At 40.1% G+C, this 18676-nt stretch overlaps 1 protein-coding gene across 1 annotated transcript in view; it reads left to right on the top strand.

Moving 5' to 3' along the window:
• Window positions 1-4856: 4856 nt before the first annotated feature.
• Window positions 4857-18676, top strand: part of LOC149312342 (protein monoglycylase TTLL8-like) — a 38253-nt gene continuing 24433 nt past the window's right edge. Inside the window, exons 1-8 of the mRNA XM_089527196.1 lie at window positions 4857-4932; window positions 6589-6684; window positions 7919-8010; window positions 9067-9223; window positions 12190-12257; window positions 14335-14463; window positions 16613-16727; window positions 18383-18508. Coding sequence (XP_089383322.1) covers window positions 4857-4932; window positions 6589-6684; window positions 7919-8010; window positions 9067-9223; window positions 12190-12257; window positions 14335-14463; window positions 16613-16727; window positions 18383-18508 — 859 coding nt within the window. The remainder of the gene's footprint in view (window positions 4933-6588; window positions 6685-7918; window positions 8011-9066; window positions 9224-12189; window positions 12258-14334; window positions 14464-16612; window positions 16728-18382; window positions 18509-18676) is intronic.

The following is an 18676-nucleotide window of genomic DNA, read 5'->3' on the forward strand; positions in this document are numbered from 1 at the left end:
TTAAAATCTCAGCACGTATTACATTGGTTGGGCAAAAAGTCTCCCAGTGGCAAAATGCAATAGATTTGTTGGGATAATTTTGGTTGTAAAAAATAAATGTATGGGCAATGTGGCTGAAACAGAGATATATTATTTACAACTTTGCTGGTTATAGTGATATAAAATACCACACACACACACACCTACATGAATTCTTCCACAAAAAAATGTGACTTGAGGGACTAAAATACCCAGGTGAGAGTTAAGCAAGCTTGCAAAGTTGGAGCATACATACTATCAGTGATGGTTTTGCACTACCTTTACTTTTGCAGAAGCTGTAAAGTTCTTAAGAATTTATTACTTTTGTATAAAATAAAAGCTTTTATCACAAACCAGGTTTGCGTGTTAGTTGCTGTTGATAGACAAAATGAGCACAATTTCTGATAGGGTGTCTTGCAGAGAATCTGAACATAGTGTAACACTATCCATAGGGGAGTGGGTGTCTGTTTTTGGAGGACATGTCATTTGTTGCCACATGAGGTAGCTTTTCTCCATTTCATCATTGTCCCTGTAAGAGTGAATATTAGCCATCATGGATATGAGGAAAAATAAAGAGGTATACTTGCCCACTGCTATAGTGGGCTAAACCTTTTTTGTAACCCTTGTGTCCAGGGTAAGGGTCAGGCTCCCACCCAGCTGATTTCCCTTCATAGAAGAAAAGTGGGAACATGAGAACAGCTGTGTCCTTGCGCCTGGTGTCACCTGGTGTGTGGGATGTGGGGCTTCAGAAGTGGAAGGTGTGTGGGCTCCTGTGCCCCTACCCCTCCTTGCTGTGGCCTCTGAGGAGAAGGGGGTGGCAGCAAGGAGCTGAGAGGAGCATGTGTGCCTCCCTGCCATCCTTGCTCCTTCTTTGTTCTCCCCAGGGGAGTGGAGTGTTGGCAAGGAGCTGGGAGAAACACGCACACCTCCCTGCCGTTCTTGCCACTGCCCCCTTCTCCTCAGTGGAAAGGAGGCGGTGGCAAGGAGGTGGGAAAAACACACATCTCCTTGTTGTTCTTGCCACTGCCTCCTTCTCCTCAGAGGAGAAGGGGGGCAGCAAGGAGGTTCTGGGGGCATGTGCATGCTCAGCCCAACTCCTTGCCACTGACCCATTCTCCTGAGGAGAACGGGGCCATGGTAAGAATGGGCAGGAGCAGGGGGGGCTGACTGTGCCACTCCTCTCTCGGGTGTCACCCAGTGGTGTCTGAACCCCACACCCTGCCAGTGATGCTACTGCATGAGAACATTTACTTCCTTTCATAGAAATAAATAGGAGCACGAGAAATAATACTGCTTCTCTTTGCCAAGCCCTTTCACTTTATCTCATGGGGAAAGCAGTGATTCTCCACACGTTGGTCAACAGAGCACTATCGGTCAGCCTATCCAAAGCCAATGGAAACATGTTCAACAACGTTTGGAGGATCTCAGATTTCTCACTTCAGCCCTGAAGATATTTTCCCCCCACTGAATACTGTTTCTTGGTGTGTCACCAAAATATTAAGGAGTTTTGGAAGTACCACCATGGCACAGATACCTGGACTATATGTAAGCTGGGCAATCCTACATGCCATTTCAGAGAGCTCCAATGTTAGAGCCTCTAACAAATCCAAAGCTCTGCTGAACTGAGTGGAAATGAGAGAGAAATATTTTTGTTTTTTTCTTCCTTCCCTAGTTGTGTATTTATGAATTGCCTTTCACTGAAATCAATGGGAGGGATTTGATCTACAGGTATATCATTGATTTGCTGCTATGTTATGGATATGTCTGGACACCAGTAAAGCTGTGGATCTACAGCCTCATCTAGAATGCTCATTGCTACACCTCCAGCATGATTCCTTTCCATCTTCTCCAACAATGGAGAGGTGCTCCAGCAATGGAAACAGAAACGGCTGCAGAGATTTCCATGACAATTGAGGGTGGATTTCTGAGGTCAAATCTCACTCTGATGTAGAAGGATAAACTGATTTTGCAGCAAAAACAATCATTTCTTCATTTAGAAGAGAGAAAAAGATAGCAGCAGACACCAACAGAACCAACCAATCCTAACCAATCTAAGGGGGACTAGAGAGCTGTAGCTAAGGATCTTAAAGACTAAAACACACACAAGGGTTTTCTCACCCTCTGATGGGGAGATTGGAGCAGCAGGTCAAAGAGAGCGAGATTCTCTCTGTGTTTGCATTTTAAAGGCCTTTCTAACGTCAGGGGTGGTCTTCTAAGAGCAAACCTGACCTCAAGGGCTGTCACGAATGCAAAAACAATGATAAAGGAAAAGAAATGTTTGAACAAAACATGCTAGTTACTTGCCCAAATTTATTGGATTTATGAATACAGTGTGGCAACAATCGCAAGTCCCCCAGGGAAAAAAAGGGAGCAATATGTTTTTGAACTGGAACCTGCTAACTCACTTGGAGCCATTGTCAAAACTTTTCCCCTTATCTGACAAGCATTCATTTCAAAAGGTGCAACTAATGATATGTGACTTTCAAATCTTAGGAATGTTTTCTTTAAAAGGCATTCTTGTTTTACAACTGATGAGATGGCAGCACTAAACATGGACAAGCTTGCTCTAGCTACAGCTCCCAGAATGCCCAGGGTTGCCTGCCCACAAAGGTCACAATGGTAGTTAAGGAGGAAGGATGGATAGTGAAGGATTAAGGGAGGAGTGTCAAGTGCCACCAAGTAGAGGAGCTCTGCTGTTTTCAGGAGGATAAAACTGGAATTTGGAAGGGAAAAGTCAAGGATGCCAACATTGTCCAGGTGAGCCTTTTTAATGTCAATATTTGAGGTGTCTGGGGATATCACAAATACTTGACTGAGAGCTAGATTGGGGGAAGAGGGGATGAAAGGAAGGGATGGACTAGGTAGAGCAGAAGGGGGGAATGTATAGTCTATCTAAAATTGCTGGACAACAACTCTGACCGCCTTATAGCCCATAAGTCCATAAATGATAGGGACTTAGAAGTCTAGCAACATCTATAAAGGCACATGTTTCCCATTCCTAACACAGACTTATGCTTTAGTATCCTATGACAGTGGTTTAAAAGATAAGATGTTCATGAACAATTACTGTCAATTTACATAAATATTTGGGTCTAAGGCACAAACATGGCTTCAATTTATAGTTTTCATGGTTTTTTTTGGGCTATGTGGCCATGTTCTGGAAGATTTCTCTGAAGATGCCAGCTACAGATGCTGGCAAAACATCAGGAATAAACTGTTTCAAACATGGCCACATAGCTCGAAAAACCCACAAACAATGATGGATGCCAGCCATGAAAGCCTTCGACTTCACAACAGCTTCAATTTCAATTCAAAGACAGCAGCAATTGTAAATTTGGCTCTCTGTGTTTGTTCCATATTGATTCCACAAGCAAACATTGTCTGGGCGTGCTTTTTCTAAAAACCAGCCTTTATATCCATAAACACTAATACAATGAAAGAATCCATCACTAGACCATGAATAATACCACTTATTTTGTTGATAATTATTTCCTTAGGAAGGTACCCTAATCTGATTGAGAAGGTAAGAATAAAGATAAAGATTAGGCAATTCATTTTTCAAATTACTGTAACTGACACTTGAAAGTTGACCTTCAAGGATTGGTCTATTCCTTAATATGGTCAGCCCTCTGTATCCACAGATTCATTATCCACAGATTTAAAATATTCAAAAAATACATACATTCCAAACAAACAAACAAAAACAGCAACCAAAAAAACAACCCCTTGATTTTGCCATTTTATATCAAGGACATCATTTCACTATGCCATTATATTTAAGGGGACAGGGGATCCTGGAAACCAATTCCAGTGGATACCAAAGACCCACTGTACTGTACCAATTCAGCAAAGTTTCAATGAGCAGTTGAGAAATTTAACATGCTTTCTGTTATCAGGCATGATCTATCAGATAAACTGATTATTTGAATCATATGCAACTTCCAAACTATAGGAAGATTTTTAAAAAGTAAGAACTCTTGAGCTTCCATGCTTGAATTCAGTGCTAGTGCTTAACTCATATGATGTAATAAAGGAATAGCTGTGCTATTAGAATACCTGGATGGTTTTTGATGCATTACAGTACAATGGTAACAGTAAATAGAAGGTAAAATGAGAAACTCAATCTTCCCTTGAAGAGAAATCATCCTATCAAGCATTGTTTAGCAGGAAAGAGTTTTCCTGCCACAAGGAAGTCATTATTTTGAAAGAAGCAGTACTGTATGTACAAACCATTTTTTTTAAAAAAGTCACACAATAAGCAACCAATTACCTGCAATAACATTATTCTGTTTTCCCCACATTGTCACCCTCTTAGTTCTTCTTAACAATACTTACTGTCCTTCAAGGGACCTCCTGGTGAATACAATAAACTACAATACAAAGTGAATTCACCACATTCACTTTGTGGTAAAAATAATCAGTCATACTTGTTTTCACTGCATACATTCTGGTAGTAGTTCTGGACAGGCAGCTATTTATTTTGAACACTGCTATGCAATAATATGATGCTTAAACATACCCAGATTGCTATGCAATAATATGATGGTTAAACATACTCAGACTAAAATTGACAGCTTCCTTCAGTGAAAAACACACAAAATTCTGCTTTCTCTCCGCCATCATTTTATCTTCCTTCCTTCCAGCCCTCTCTTTAAAGACCAGCATGTGAATATGCTATAACAACTTAAATCTATTTTTTTTTGTTTTATGATATGCATATTGCATACATTTGTGCATATTGTATACATTTGTGTGTCTTTTGGTAGATGCAGAGATTCAGTTATGTAATGTTCTTAATCTGCAGGATTACTGCAAAGCAGTGAAGCAACAATGACAGGATGAACCGACTTCATGCAGAAAGAAAATCATTCCTCGTACCTATAAATGAAGATGCAAAGCATGAAGGAGACAATAGTTAGTCTTTTGCAAATCATTACATTTTTACAAGGGGAGGAGAAGGGGCTAATAGGACGGGAAAAATTATGAAAAGTTGCTATACAAGCAGTAAATTATTTGTAAGGTCTCTTACTCAGAAACAGAACCAATAGAGAAAAAATTCCTCTACTGTTGTTCAGAAAGAAGTTCCTATTGTAGCTGAAGCACTGGTAACATGATCTTATTTGCCACTTTATTAAGGAGACAATTCATAGGCACCAATGAAACCATGGATTTGGCTCAGTTTCTGTTACAGTTATAGACAGCATGTCCCACTTTTGATAAATTGGATTCCCCCACAGAGGTGGTTAACTGAAAGTGCATCAACACTGTAGAAATAATGCAGCACAACACCTCTTTAACTGTTATGGCTCCATTTGGTGAGGTAGCAGCATTAAAAACTCAAGATTTTTTTTAAATTTAAGTCTAGTTTAAATCCCCTTTCTGAACGGGATTTTGCTAGTGTGATAAGGTCCTAAGAAGGAAATTCCAAAGCCTGGGAATGGCCAAGAAGGTCTTCAGGAAGACAGTAGAATCGATACAAGAAGTATTGCTTTCATCCTGATTTGGCTTCAGATAGTATCATGACAAGACAACTCAAAATTAAGATAAAGTTTTCCTCACTCACTCCGGAATTGTGTAGGTTAAAAAAGCACCAATGTTGGCAGTCACCACCCATTCATAATATTATCACTGCCATTTATTTGTACACCGAGTTCTGAATGTTCCCTTCAAAGGTATGAAATATATGTTTGAGAGTAGGAAAAGAGCATTTCACTCAACATGAGCACTGTATTAAAAAAAAAACCTACCTAGAACTACGTCTAAAAATGTTTCAAGGCTTTAAGAAAGGTATTCAGAGTTTATAAATCACTAATATTCATGTAGAGTTTGTGCTCTTCAGTTATTACGCCTTCTGTAGCATACTGTCTAACATTCCAGAGATGAAAACTGGGACATGTTTGGCCAAGTAACATCAGAGTGTGGTCAAGATGGCAAAATTATTAATGAGGGGGGGGGGAAAAGACATTCTAGGAGTGCTTCAGCAGTTTGCTTTATCTGAAGCTGCATCTGCACTCAGAAATAAAGCAGGTTGACACCACTTTAACTGGCATGGCTCATTGTTATGGAATTTGAGGACTTGTAATTTTGTGAGATATTCAGACTTCTCTGTTAGAGAACTCTGGTGCCACAGCAAACAGATGGAGCCATGACAGCTCAAGCAGTGTCAAACTGTATTATTTCTGCAGTTCTGATGCAGCTTGAGCCTAATGTGAAGGGCAAGATTCAGTCCTCTTCTCACCATTCCTCTGATGGTGTTGAGTGCAAATTGCACAATTGAAGTAAGCTGAGGACAAGGGGGGAAAGTTGGAGGAGGAGAGAGAAACTTGAATATTTTAAAAGCAGCTGAAAAAGTGGAACAGTAGATGATTAGACAGCACTGTCCCCACCAAATCAGGGCACGTGGAGTGCATGCTGTAGGTTTATTCTTTCTGTTTGTTAGGAGTCTTCTTTGCAGATGAGTTGGCAAATTTATAAGCTAATATTGCATAATCCTACAGAAAGAAAACACAATTTTGAGTGTTTTGAAAGCCCAGGTTCTGTACTGTTCTGTGCTTGTTCTTCTTCCAGCAGAATTGGCAACGGGTGAACACTCTCCTCAAAAAATCATGAAAATCACCATGGATAATTGTCTTCCTGCAGTTCCATGCCACCAGGGACTGTTTCCTGGTATGTCTACAGAATCTTTGTGCTGCAGCCTTTAATATATATTTTTTCAAAGCATATATGAGGATTTGGTTCAGATGGCCAATGTATTAGTAGTTGTAATACATTCAGATAGGAAACGAAAATGGTATAAGCGTTTGGAAGAAAATTGTTACAGAAATTGTATTAAATAAAAATAAAAATGAGAATTTGGTGACACAAGCTGTTCAGTTTTCCCAGAATTCTCCATCAGGTATAATGGTAAAGGATAATGGATGATGATGATGATTAATAACCAGCAGCTGCTCCAAGCAATGGAGGTCTGTTCTATTGGTGACTGAGGAGCAGTAGGATAAAGTATCCAGTCTGTTAGCCTGTAAAATCAGTATGTAGAGAGATCTTGTAGCACCTTTGAGACAAACTGAAAGAAAGACCTTAGCAGCATGAGCTTTCGCAGACTTAAGTCTACTTCCTCTGTTCCAAGTCCACGAAAGCTCATGCCACCAACTTCTTTCTTTCAGTTAGTCGCTACAACTATCTCTCTACATATTTATAAAATGTATTTGTTCGTATGGTTCGTATGGTTCTTTAGATTAAACAGTAATGTATGCATTGCTGCAACAAGATTTTACTGTGGCTTTCCCCCCAGTTTCCAGCTAAAAAATCACATCTTCTCCTTGATTATGCTATGAAACAACTGCCTGGGCAAACAGCTGCCCATGGAGAGTGATTTTGGGCATGAATCTGGCTCACTAAGGTCAAACTCTTCTGCCAGACCCTATCCAGATGGTTTTTAAATCTTGAGTGCTTAAATTATAAATTGATTGCTTTTAATATGTATACTTTTTAACTGATGTTAATGCTTTTTTAAAACACATTATGTATTTTTAGCCCGTGTTCATGTTTTTAACAGGAGCCCTGGTGGCGCAGTGGTTAAATGCCTGTACCGCAGCCATTCACTCAAAACCACAAGGTTGCGAGTTCAAGTCCAGCAAAAGGGCCCAAGCTCAACTCAGGCTTGCATCCTTCCGAGGTCGCTAAAATGAGTACCCAGACTGTTGGGGGCAAATTAGCTTACTTGCTGTTCACCGCTATGATCTTTGTAATAGCGGTATATAAATAAAACAAATTATTATTATTATTATTATTATTATTATTATTAGTCTATTTGTTGCTGTGTTTTAATCTGTTGTTCTCTGCCTCTATCTTCTTCTTCTTCTGTTCCTGTAATATGGCATTATTCCTTTCTTTTTTTTAGAGCTAGCCCCAAGACCTGTGGATGAGTTGCCTCCTCCCCCCAAAATAGACAAATACAAACTTGCAAAATTTTTAACTGAGAAGGCCATCAAGGTACATGTGACTAGCTATTATTATTATTGATTGCGTTTATATCCCATGCTTGAGCTATCATATATTAACTGTAAAAGGTTTAATAAAAAACGCCTAGATAAATAAGCATATATTGATCCTGAAATAAGGGGGGGGGGGGAAAGGAGAGGACCTATATGAGTATGTATGTGTATGTGTGTATGACTTGGATGTATGTGAAGAGGTTTCTATAAAATTGAACTTCTCTCTTGTAGTGCTCTGATTGTGGGATGACCTTACTTTGGAGGCCAGACTAATGCAGAGTAGACGTTGGCCTCATTTCTATGCCAAGTTAAATCCTGGTGGTTCATCCAAAAGCCTGGGGACCTGTGGTTATGGCTTGTGGTTTTGTCTTCTTCTGTTTTTTGTTTTGTTCAGCCTAATTATACTTGGCTTTGGCTTGGAACCTGCTTTATTGTTATAAGCTATCTCTTCTGAATTACAAGTGTTTGGGGTTGGGTTTTGAACAGGCTATTAAGTTCCATTAGATTTCCAAAAGAACATCTCCCTTGTGTAAGATGAAAACTGCTAGGCCTGCTTTTCTGTGAACATACATGGATACCTATGCTTTTGAAGAGTCCTTGAGAAGTGTGGCTGTGAGACTCTCATGATGAATGAATGGCTGGACTTCAGAATTTATTATTATAGCCCCCTCTCTCTCAAGTTAGTGGGCAGCCCTTCCTCTGTTTATTATGAACAGATATGGGCACTAGGAAAGGGAAAAGATGAGGTGGGAGTGACAATCACTGTTATGATAATAGTGCTTTCAGTTACAGTATATTAAATTGCTCCAGGGCACTGTGTCCAATTCCAGTAGAAACTGCCCAGTACTTAGACTACTCAAAGAGAGAGAGAGAGAGAGAAGATCAGGACAACAACATCAATAGTGAAGTGGGGAGGAAGACTTGGCAACAGCTCTGCCTGCTAATGCCAGGCCAGTGTGTAAGTCAGACAGTGACTAGGAATACAAGATTCTGATCATGGACTTCCTGCATCACTACTTTGGTCCTGCAATGCATTTCATTTCTTTAACTTCAGGAGAAGAGAATTTTTACTATCTGTGGGCCTTACCCAGTAATCCGCGCAGCTTTGAGGAAGAGAGGATGGGTGGAAAGAAAGCATATCCATAAAGCTGACATTCAAGACCATAAAGATGAAGGAAATGAAACAGAGCGTAACCATGTTGGCAAAACTGGTAAAAACCTTTAAACGAGGTTACACTTTATATCTCCCTTTCTTGTTTTCCATTTGTATAATAGTTGGCCTAAAAGCCTTCCTTTACTCTTAAATTTAGGACAAGAAAGTGCATGTGTAGACTGAGCTCTTTCTTGTTGTGAGACTTCAATTCATTTACGACTTATGGCTACCCTAATGTGGAACTATCACTATGTTTTCTTGGCAAGATTTGTTCAGAAGGTTTTTGCCTTTGCCTTCCTCTGAGGCTGAGAGTGTGGCTTGCCTAAGATCACCCAATGGGTTTCCATAGCTGAATGAGGATTTGAACCCTGGTCTCTAGAACCATAGTCAAATGCTCAAATCACCACACCACACCGGTGCTCGCTTAATATGTAACAGTAATATGCAATAATATGTAATATGCACATATTACTTAGTATGTAATATGTCATGCTTAATATGTAGTAGTGTCAAAATCTGCCTAGAAGATACATCCTCCAGATCATCAAACCTGCCTTTTTCTCTCAGAGGGGAAGAGTTGCAGAGGTGGGAGTGATGGCATTCCAGCTTGGAAGCCTTGGAGGACAGGAACTAGGGTTTTTCCCCTCCCTGCTGTGCTCCATGGCATGCATCAGGGAGGTGGGGAGCACTCACTGGGTGTCACCCACCTTCAGTGGTGAAGTCCGCACTCCTTACACACCCCTGCAACCCCTAGTGATGCTACTGGCTAGGAGAAAGCTTTTTTCCTCTCACTTAAAGGTTTTGCTTAAAGTCCTGCACTAGGAAAAAAGAACAAGATTGAGTTAGCAGCCATTAATGGTTATGCTTGGCTCTCAGGGGAAAAACAAACAAACCATTCTTTGAAAGCTTCATGACATTCACTTGCTTTTTGTACACTTCTTTCTCTTTCCCTAATAGGCTAAGAACTATCTGTAACCTTCCTATGAGTCTCTTTTAGGCCTTGTCTGCATGGGCCAAAAGGTCCATTCCCCCCCTGTTCTGGAGTCATCCTATTCAGGCAATGCATGTTCCAAAACCCAATTGTGGTGTGATCAGTCTGGACAATGTCTGGCACATTCCGCAGTAGAACCAGGGTATAACAGCCTTAAAATCGATTTTAAAAATATGCCTGTTACTCCAGATCTTCTGGGAAGAACCAGAGCCCTCCATTCCTGTCACATCACAGCTGTTTGTCTGGGCATCCCACTGAGCTGTCTGGCACATCTGCTGCCACTGCAGATTATTCACTCGGAGGCTAGAATGAGATGTTCAACATGTGATCATCACTGGGTACCTTGTTCTGACCTCAGAAAGGAATGATCCACAGTGGTGGTGGATGCACTGCATGCTCAGTGGGACACCTGTGCAGGGAGCTATCATGGCAGTGGAACAGACAGCCAGGTAACAGGGCCAGGTCAGGGCAGCTATAGGGATACCACAGCAGATAGAATGTTTATGAGAATTGTATGATGTCATACAATTCTCATAAATATTCTATCTGCTGTGGTAGAGAGTCATCCACAAAATGCTAAAAACCTGTACAGCTGTCTAGAAAAAGAAAGATTAATTTTATCCAATCACAAAAAAGCCTTATAGATAGACAGGTCACTGTACTGTTGATAGAAAGAAAGAATTTTCAACTTTTCATCTGATTATTTGCATATAGATGTCTACCAGACATGAATTCCAGCTTCAGGCCTAGCTTTCTCCACTGCTTAATATGTAGTAGTGTCAAGGTTTGTTGAGAAACTACACTTTTGGCAAACTGTCTTTTCATCCCAGAGGGGAAGAGGTGCACAGTGATTATAAAGAGCTGGGAGAAAACTGTTTGTCTTTCAACTTAAGGGTTTTGCTTAAACTTTCTGCACTAGGATAAAAAGAAAAACATACAGTGTGAGTTGCAGAATTCCAGTGTATTCCAGCATACAAATGTGTTGTTGCGATGTGCCTTCAAGTCACGTCTGAGTCTAAGGCAACCCTATCACTGGATTTCTTGGAAATATTTTTTCAGAAGTGGTTTGCCATTGCCTTTCTCTGCGGCTCAGAGAGTGTGACTTGCCCAAGGTTATCTCATGGGTTTCCATAGCCAAGCAGGGATTTGAATCCTGGTCTTCAAAGTCATGGAACAACACTCAAACTACTATACCACACTGGCTCTCCTTACAAAAATGTATCCAGCTCTAATGGAATGTTTGTATGTGCCATAAGCCAAAAAACATATGGTGGAATAAAAATAAAAATAAAAGATAGACTTCTTGTATTATGAATATTTTTTGACCTCAGTGAATTACGGCATCTGTATAGTGCAAGTACTGTATAGCCCATTATTTGTACTTTAGCATGCTGTGCCAAAAAATGGCATTTTTTTTTGTTCAAATGCCTTATGACAAATACACACCCTAATGGCAAGATCAAAGGACTTGTTGGGACAGTATGTAGGAAGGGTCTGTAATCTGGGATTTACAGCTGCACAGGTGACAAAATCATAAAACCCTACATTGTAGGTCTAGTCCTGTGTGGACTTTTGCAACAAAATTTGACCCTGTTGGATTAAAATGTCCTCTTCTAGTGTATGAGGGTTAAAGCATTATTCACATTCTAGGACTGAATTCTGATAAGAAACTGTAGTGGCTTATGCCTGATGATCAGGGGTTCAGATTTAGTACTGTCTCTCTCTCCTGTCCAACACACATGCGCACACACACACACACACACACACACACCCACCACACACTTTGCAGTAGTCATACTGGGAAAGGATTTACCATAGTTAGGCTATTGTATTTGGTGTCCTTTTGGGATGGATATGTACTTTTCAAGCATCTGCAGTACACTTTGGCCTATAAATGCATCAATTTCAGTTGAATCCTTCAGTGTTATTGTTCACAGCAGTATAGTTAGTTTGGTTTTTTTTAATTTCAAGGTTTGACCTGTTTTAAAGCTTACTTACTCCAGTTATGTTCTTTTTGCACCCATTTTTAAAAGAAAGCAAAACTGCCTTGCGAGACGAGGAAAATCATAGTGTGAATCCAAATGACATCCATGATATAATGGTAAGATTACAGAGATAATGATTGTTCCATGTGTATTCTTATAAGTTATGAAACTGTGGTAAAATACTAGGAGGCTGATCCCTAACTTTACCTATTCTATACCTGGAAACATGTCGGGAGAAAAGCCAGCCCTCGTAACATTTGCTTACGGAACAGTTACATTGCCAAGAGGCATGCCTCTGGTTCTTCTAAGGTAGGTTGTTCTCCTCAAGTGCACTGGAACTGACTCCTGATACTATGGAGATTATCAGATGCGGGACAGAACTTCCCGTTCTTATAGTGTGACCACGAGAATATTTTCATACAATGTCGCACTTATCCTGTCAGTGTCTCATCATTAAACTGTGATTGATTGAGATCGTGTGAAAGACTTTCACATGACATCACACTGATCCTGTCATTGTCCTGTCAGTGAAATGGAATTGTCTCATTCTTGTCCTTCATTTTATATTAATGGAAGAACATCTTAATGCAACTCTACTTCACTGACAGTTTAATAACAGGATCAGTGCAAATGTATGAGTATCTTTCACATTATCTCTGTCATGGAAGGGATAAGGATTGGTTTTGCTCTTGTCCCTCATCTGATAATCTCCTGATTCAAAAACTGGATTTTCTAGATTAAATGCAGACTTTTTTTTAATGTGGCATGTCTTGGGGTGGCTTTAGTTTCAGTATCTCCAAAGAGAAAGCACTGGGTTCCAAATTGACCATTCTAATTTTTTGGCCTCAGAGGGATTGATTTAGGCCATCCAATAGCTGCAGGAAATATATTACATTTTTATTCTATTTACATCTTTTAAAGAATACTTATATCATGCCCTGTCATATAAACTCATGCCTTCCAACTGTTTAGAGCAGGTAGGTAAAATCCTGCTCAGTCTTCTGTCAGCTGCTTTTAAAATGTCCCAGTTTCTCTCTCCTTCTCCCACATTCTCCATTCATCTATCTATTTATTTATTTTTGAAATTGTGGCTAGATTTGTATTTTTAAGTGTATTCATTTTATTTTTAAAAAACAACTAAAAAACAACATGTTACTTTTAAACAGCAAGTAGCATACAATTCAAACAAGCTATGTTTTTTTTTTTAAAGAAAAGCATTCAGGTTGATTCCTGAAAATGTCCACAAACCTACCATTTGCTCCAGTTGAAATCAAAAATATTTTGGTGCCAAGCTGTGGGACTGAACAATCCAGTAATAGGGTCCAGAAAAAAAATAATAACTGTAGGACACGCAGAGAGTTTTTCAATTAGAAAATGGCATATGGGAAGGATGAGAGCAAATTGACTTTTATATTTATATTTTTATCAACATTTTGTACAGTTTTTAATCTGTATTGCTTTGAAATATGTTCTTGGGCTCCTTAAATCCCATTATTAGGAGAAAGTTGGGTTATAAAAGAATAAAATACTACTACTGCTGCGGCTACCACTGCTGCTGCTACTACTAATAATAATTTCAAAGTCATGCTCTTGCCTTGAGATTGCTCCCTCTTGGTCCCTCAGATTGGAGAAGAGAGGCCAGATTCTGAGATATGGCAAAGAGAAACATGATTAATGCCGTCATACCAAGTGCAAATGCACAAGCAGAAATCTCATCCTTTCCTTGGTAGAAGGGGATTGGAAGGGGGCAAGGCTACTACATTCTATCCTGGAAAAAAAGAGCAGAGTGGGTGCTTTGGGTTTTGGAAGTGTTATTTCTGCAGTGCAGATGCAGTCTAAGTCAATAGCTCTGAGGCTCCAGCAACCTATTTCCAGTCTGGATCACTAGAATTATTGCTTGACTGATTGGCTGTGTGACTTGCTTTTCCCTGATCAAGGAGAGAACTTTCCTGTACTATAATTGCTCCTCTCCCCAAGCTTAGGAAGTGTTGAAATAAATCAGTTGTTTTCATAACGGCGACCTCAAATGATTGTCAACTTGGTCTGCAGTTAACAGCACAAATAGGAATTCTCATAAAATGAAATGACTGCCTTAATTTTGGCTCTATAACAGAAAATGAGCATCTAAATTGCATTGGGTGAAACAGATAATATGTTCCAGGTGGAAGTGTAACACAATATTCTTTGGGCCAGTCTAGGTTGGTAAGAAATGAAGAACCCTCCTTTTTCTGGACTATAAAAAAAGATGCAGTGGATTACTCTAATCTCCACACTGATCAGATGTTGAACCATTATTCAAGAACTGGCTCCTTTACAACCAAAGTAAGTACTGTAAATAGTGGAGGGGATGACTTACCAGCATCTCCATGGTGCAGCTTCTTCAGTCTAGTACATCAGGATGACAAGGAGACACTGCACTTATACTTAGCCATGCCATCATCATAACCCCCTCCCACTACAGCTTGAATAGCCATGCTACAAGGCACAAACTTACTGGAAAAAATAGGACCTTAGTTCCCTCTGCATGATTGTAGGGGTCTCCCAGGTGGCCTCTGATTTCCTGAAAGCATAAAGAGAGTTTATCAGCTATCAAGTCAAATATTCTTTAATTTCTCCTGATCAGCATGCTGGGATTCGTAGTTTGTTATCACATCAGAGTTCTCCAACAGAGAAGGCTAAAATCTCATAAAACTACAAATTCCAGTATGCCATAGCATTGAGCCATGCCAGTTAAAGTGGTGTCAAACTGCATTATTTCTGCAGTGCAGATGCAGTCTCAGACTGAGGTCTTTTCCTTCTGCTTTATGATACCTTGAGGTGATGGTTGAACCTGAAATGATTTGCATGTAAAGCATTACCACTGTGCTGTGGTCTTTTCTATCAGCTTAGCAAGACCGGCTAGGAGGGCATCACTCTCAGGAGCAAACATAGTACTTTTGCTATTATCTTTACTGCAGCCATAGTTCTCTAGGCTCTATTTTAATGTTTTTGCTGCCTCACCAGATAACTTGACTTTTGATGGGGGTTCATTGTAGGGGTTGTTCCCACTATGGTTTAAACCGGATCTCGATCCGGTTTAATCCACCATGATTCTTACTTAATCCAAATCCATGAAGTTATTTGGAAAGAGGTACCATGGTTTTTACCCATTTAACCTGCATCAAAAAGATGCTGGTAAAAAGGGGTGCTTTTGGGGCTGACTTGATTTATTTGGAAATAAATCGATTCAGCCCAAGTGGGAACCAGGCAGAATTGAATCGAATTCAAATCTGCCTTGGTTCGCACTGGCAGCAGCTTTCCCAGCCATACCTCCATGCTCCGTCCTCAGTCATCCATCCTCTTGGCCTTCCTCTCCCCTTCCACCCTGGCCTCTCTTCCGCCCCAGTATGGCCTGGAGGACAGAGGGAGACATGGCAGGAAAGCCACGGCTGTTGCTTCTTGCACCAATTCTTGAAACCGGTGCAAACATAGTGGGAACCATGCTGTTTGCTGAACCAGTTTCAGGAATCGGTGCAGGAAGTGATCAAGAGGTAAGTGGGAATGAGGCCTCAATGGCCTCAGATAAGCAGTCCCAACCTTAGACGCTAAAGGGACTTTGTTGTTTTAGAAATCAAATATTCTGTCATTCCAGAGTTGTACAGTTCAAGAATCTCAAGTTTTAGGCATATGGTGATATTTTAAAATATCACGCACAAATTGGAAAATCTGAAATATATATCAAATATAAAATCTTGCATTTGAGAAGAGGATGGGTGAATCTCTTTCTTTCTCTCTTTGTATAATATTTATATTATAGATGAGATTTATATTGTTACACCTGTGTGCCTTCAAATAGTTTTTGATTTATAGTTACCCTGGGGGGGATGGGGAGGTTGTTCAGAGGGGGTTTGCCATTGCCTTCCTCTGAAGATGAGAGAGTGTGACTTGCCCAAGGCCACCCAAGGGTTTCCATGGCCAAGAGGGATTCCAATCCTGATTTCCTGAAGTTCTATTTTGGCATTCAAGCTACTACAATATAGAAAGGTCACATTTTTCTCTAGTATATAAATGTCAGGTACATAAATATCAGATTAAATTCACCTTTATAAAAGCTTCCTTTATAAAAGGAAGAAGATATTTTCATGAGATTAAGTATATCTGATGTTGATAAAATCCAGTGATGGGAAAAGTAGGACAAAAGCTTGTTAACAAAATTAATTAAGCTGAAATTGTCAGGCTGAATAATTAACTGACCTGCAGTTGTCAGGCTGCATAATTTTTAAGGTCCAGGAAATAATCTGAAGGCCTATAATATCTATGAGGTTCAGATGGACCCCCCCCCCTTTTTTTTTTTGCAGGCAGCAGAAGAGTATAATTAATCAAACTTAACGTTAAGTCAAACTTTCATGGAATCCCATCATTTTGTGTTTTCATTTATTTATGTGCACTTTAAAATAGCAGATGACAGGTAACATGTTTATTTTATTTAAAGATTGGCCTTTGTTTGCACATGAGAAATTTGCCATGGTATGCGTCAGCCGACCCAAATTCTTTCTTCCCTCGATGTTATGGCATTTGCATGGATGATGAGAGAGTAGATTTCATTGGTGAGTTGTTTGACATTTCTTCCTTTTTCATCTTGGAAAGCATAAGAATGGGCCAACTTTTCCCAGGTGCCATGTGGAGAAGATGGCGGAAGCAGGGGACATGGGTTTTGTCAGGATCCCTGTGTGTTGTCTTGAGAAACACACACACATACACACACACACACACACACACACACACTTGCACACTTATAAGATACTGTAGGTGATATGCACTCTTTATCAGAGAGCCCTGGTGCCTCAATAAACTACAATTCCCAGAATTCTCTAGCACTGAGCCAGGACAGTTATTTCTGCAGTGCAGATACAGCCTGAGTCTAGAAAATGCTATAACTTCTTTCACTCATTTAGGGGCGAAATAGATGGGCTTGAAGGGGCAGCTTCAAGCTGCCTTACCAAAGACACCTTGGGGCAGTGGCTAGCACACACCACAGCCCCAATCTGCTGGGAATCTGGCCCAAATAGGAGTGTAAAAAATCCACTCCTATTTGGGTGGGTTTAAGATGCCCTGCTGCAGCTCCGGGACAGTTTGTGGGTGTGTGGTATCTAAATGCCATGCCCCCAAGATTTCTTCAAGCCACCACTATCTGATTGACTGGGCAGCTTCAAGACATCTTGGAGGCATGTGGCATCTAAACACCATGCTCCAAGCCTCCAGGAAGCCAGCCTTTAGAGCCAGTCGGCGCTGGCCCCCCAAAATTCAAGGAGATGTTGACACTGCTGGTGGGGGATCCCCAACATTCCTTCCATCTTTTAGGGTAATGACTTCCAGAGACATTTCTCCTCTTCTGAATGAACACTGTGTCAGTTATGGAGGTGGATAGTAATTTCCCCCTCAATTGACAGGGCTGCCATCCTTGAGAATGATAACATACTATTGAACACAAGAGAAGTACCCAAGTGGTTTGCAATATGGCAGGACCTGTCATTCACAGAGCAGTTTCTCAGTACATGTGTGTGGTTTGTTGGACATTCCTAGAACCAGGCCTCATTTGGACACACTTTTTAAAAAACTTCATATGGCCAGAAGAATAAAAGGAGTCCTCCATAGTTTCTTGATAGCCAAGGATTATATTCTGCTAGCACTAGGGAGTTGTGGCTCCCATGTAAATGGAGTGGGGAAGCTGCTCTGCATTTTAATGTAAGCAATAAAGGAGCTGTCCAAGGTGCACCTTTGAGACTAACTCGAAGAAAGAAGCTAGGAGCATGAGCTTTTATAGTCTCAAGCCTATGAAAGCTCATGAGATCAGTTTTTTTTAGCTATTCTCAAAGGTGCTACAAGATCCCTTTCCATACATTGTGTTCTTGATCCAAAGAAGCATCAGTTGTCGCTTTTAGTACACAGACATACAAGGTGGTCATGCAGTTATATCTGCCTATTTCATGTTACATTTGGTTAAAAACAGAGATAGGGCATGAACTTGTGCAGGTTCATTACAAGGTTGAAATATAAACCTTGTAGAATTTCTTGGAACTTTTCACACTGTGAATAAGTAGGGCAACTGAGCCACAATAGGTTTAAATGCATTTATATGGATTTCATGGAGTTATTGATAAGTTTACTGAATTCTTACACACCCACACACCAGTCGAGTGCTTTGTCATTTAATATGTGCTTTTTCAAATGGGGCATACTAAAAAAATGTCATTTATTTCAGATGACTTCAGGAAAACAGCAGCAGCCTCCATAATCAAATGGGTTGTCAGTATACATATTTCTAGCAGCAAATATAAGTGGACATCTACAGAAAGCACTGATAAAGAAGATGCAACTGAAACTAAAGGTATTATTCAGAACTTCATTTGTTTTTACACATGTCCTTTGATATTTGGCTGAATTTGGAAAAAAGTTACTAATATCATTCTTTGTGGACAGGCTAAGAGAAAAAGCTGATTCAATAGCTCTGTGTTCTTATTTCAGCATTTATTTTAGAGGAGGGCTGGCAATATGT

Source organism: Sceloporus occidentalis, unplaced genomic scaffold, assembly GCF_023333645.1.
Source record: "Sceloporus occidentalis isolate IW3139 unplaced genomic scaffold, rSceOcc1.0.p SCAF_5, whole genome shotgun sequence".
Lineage (NCBI taxonomy): Eukaryota > Metazoa > Chordata > Lepidosauria > Squamata > Phrynosomatidae > Sceloporus > Sceloporus occidentalis.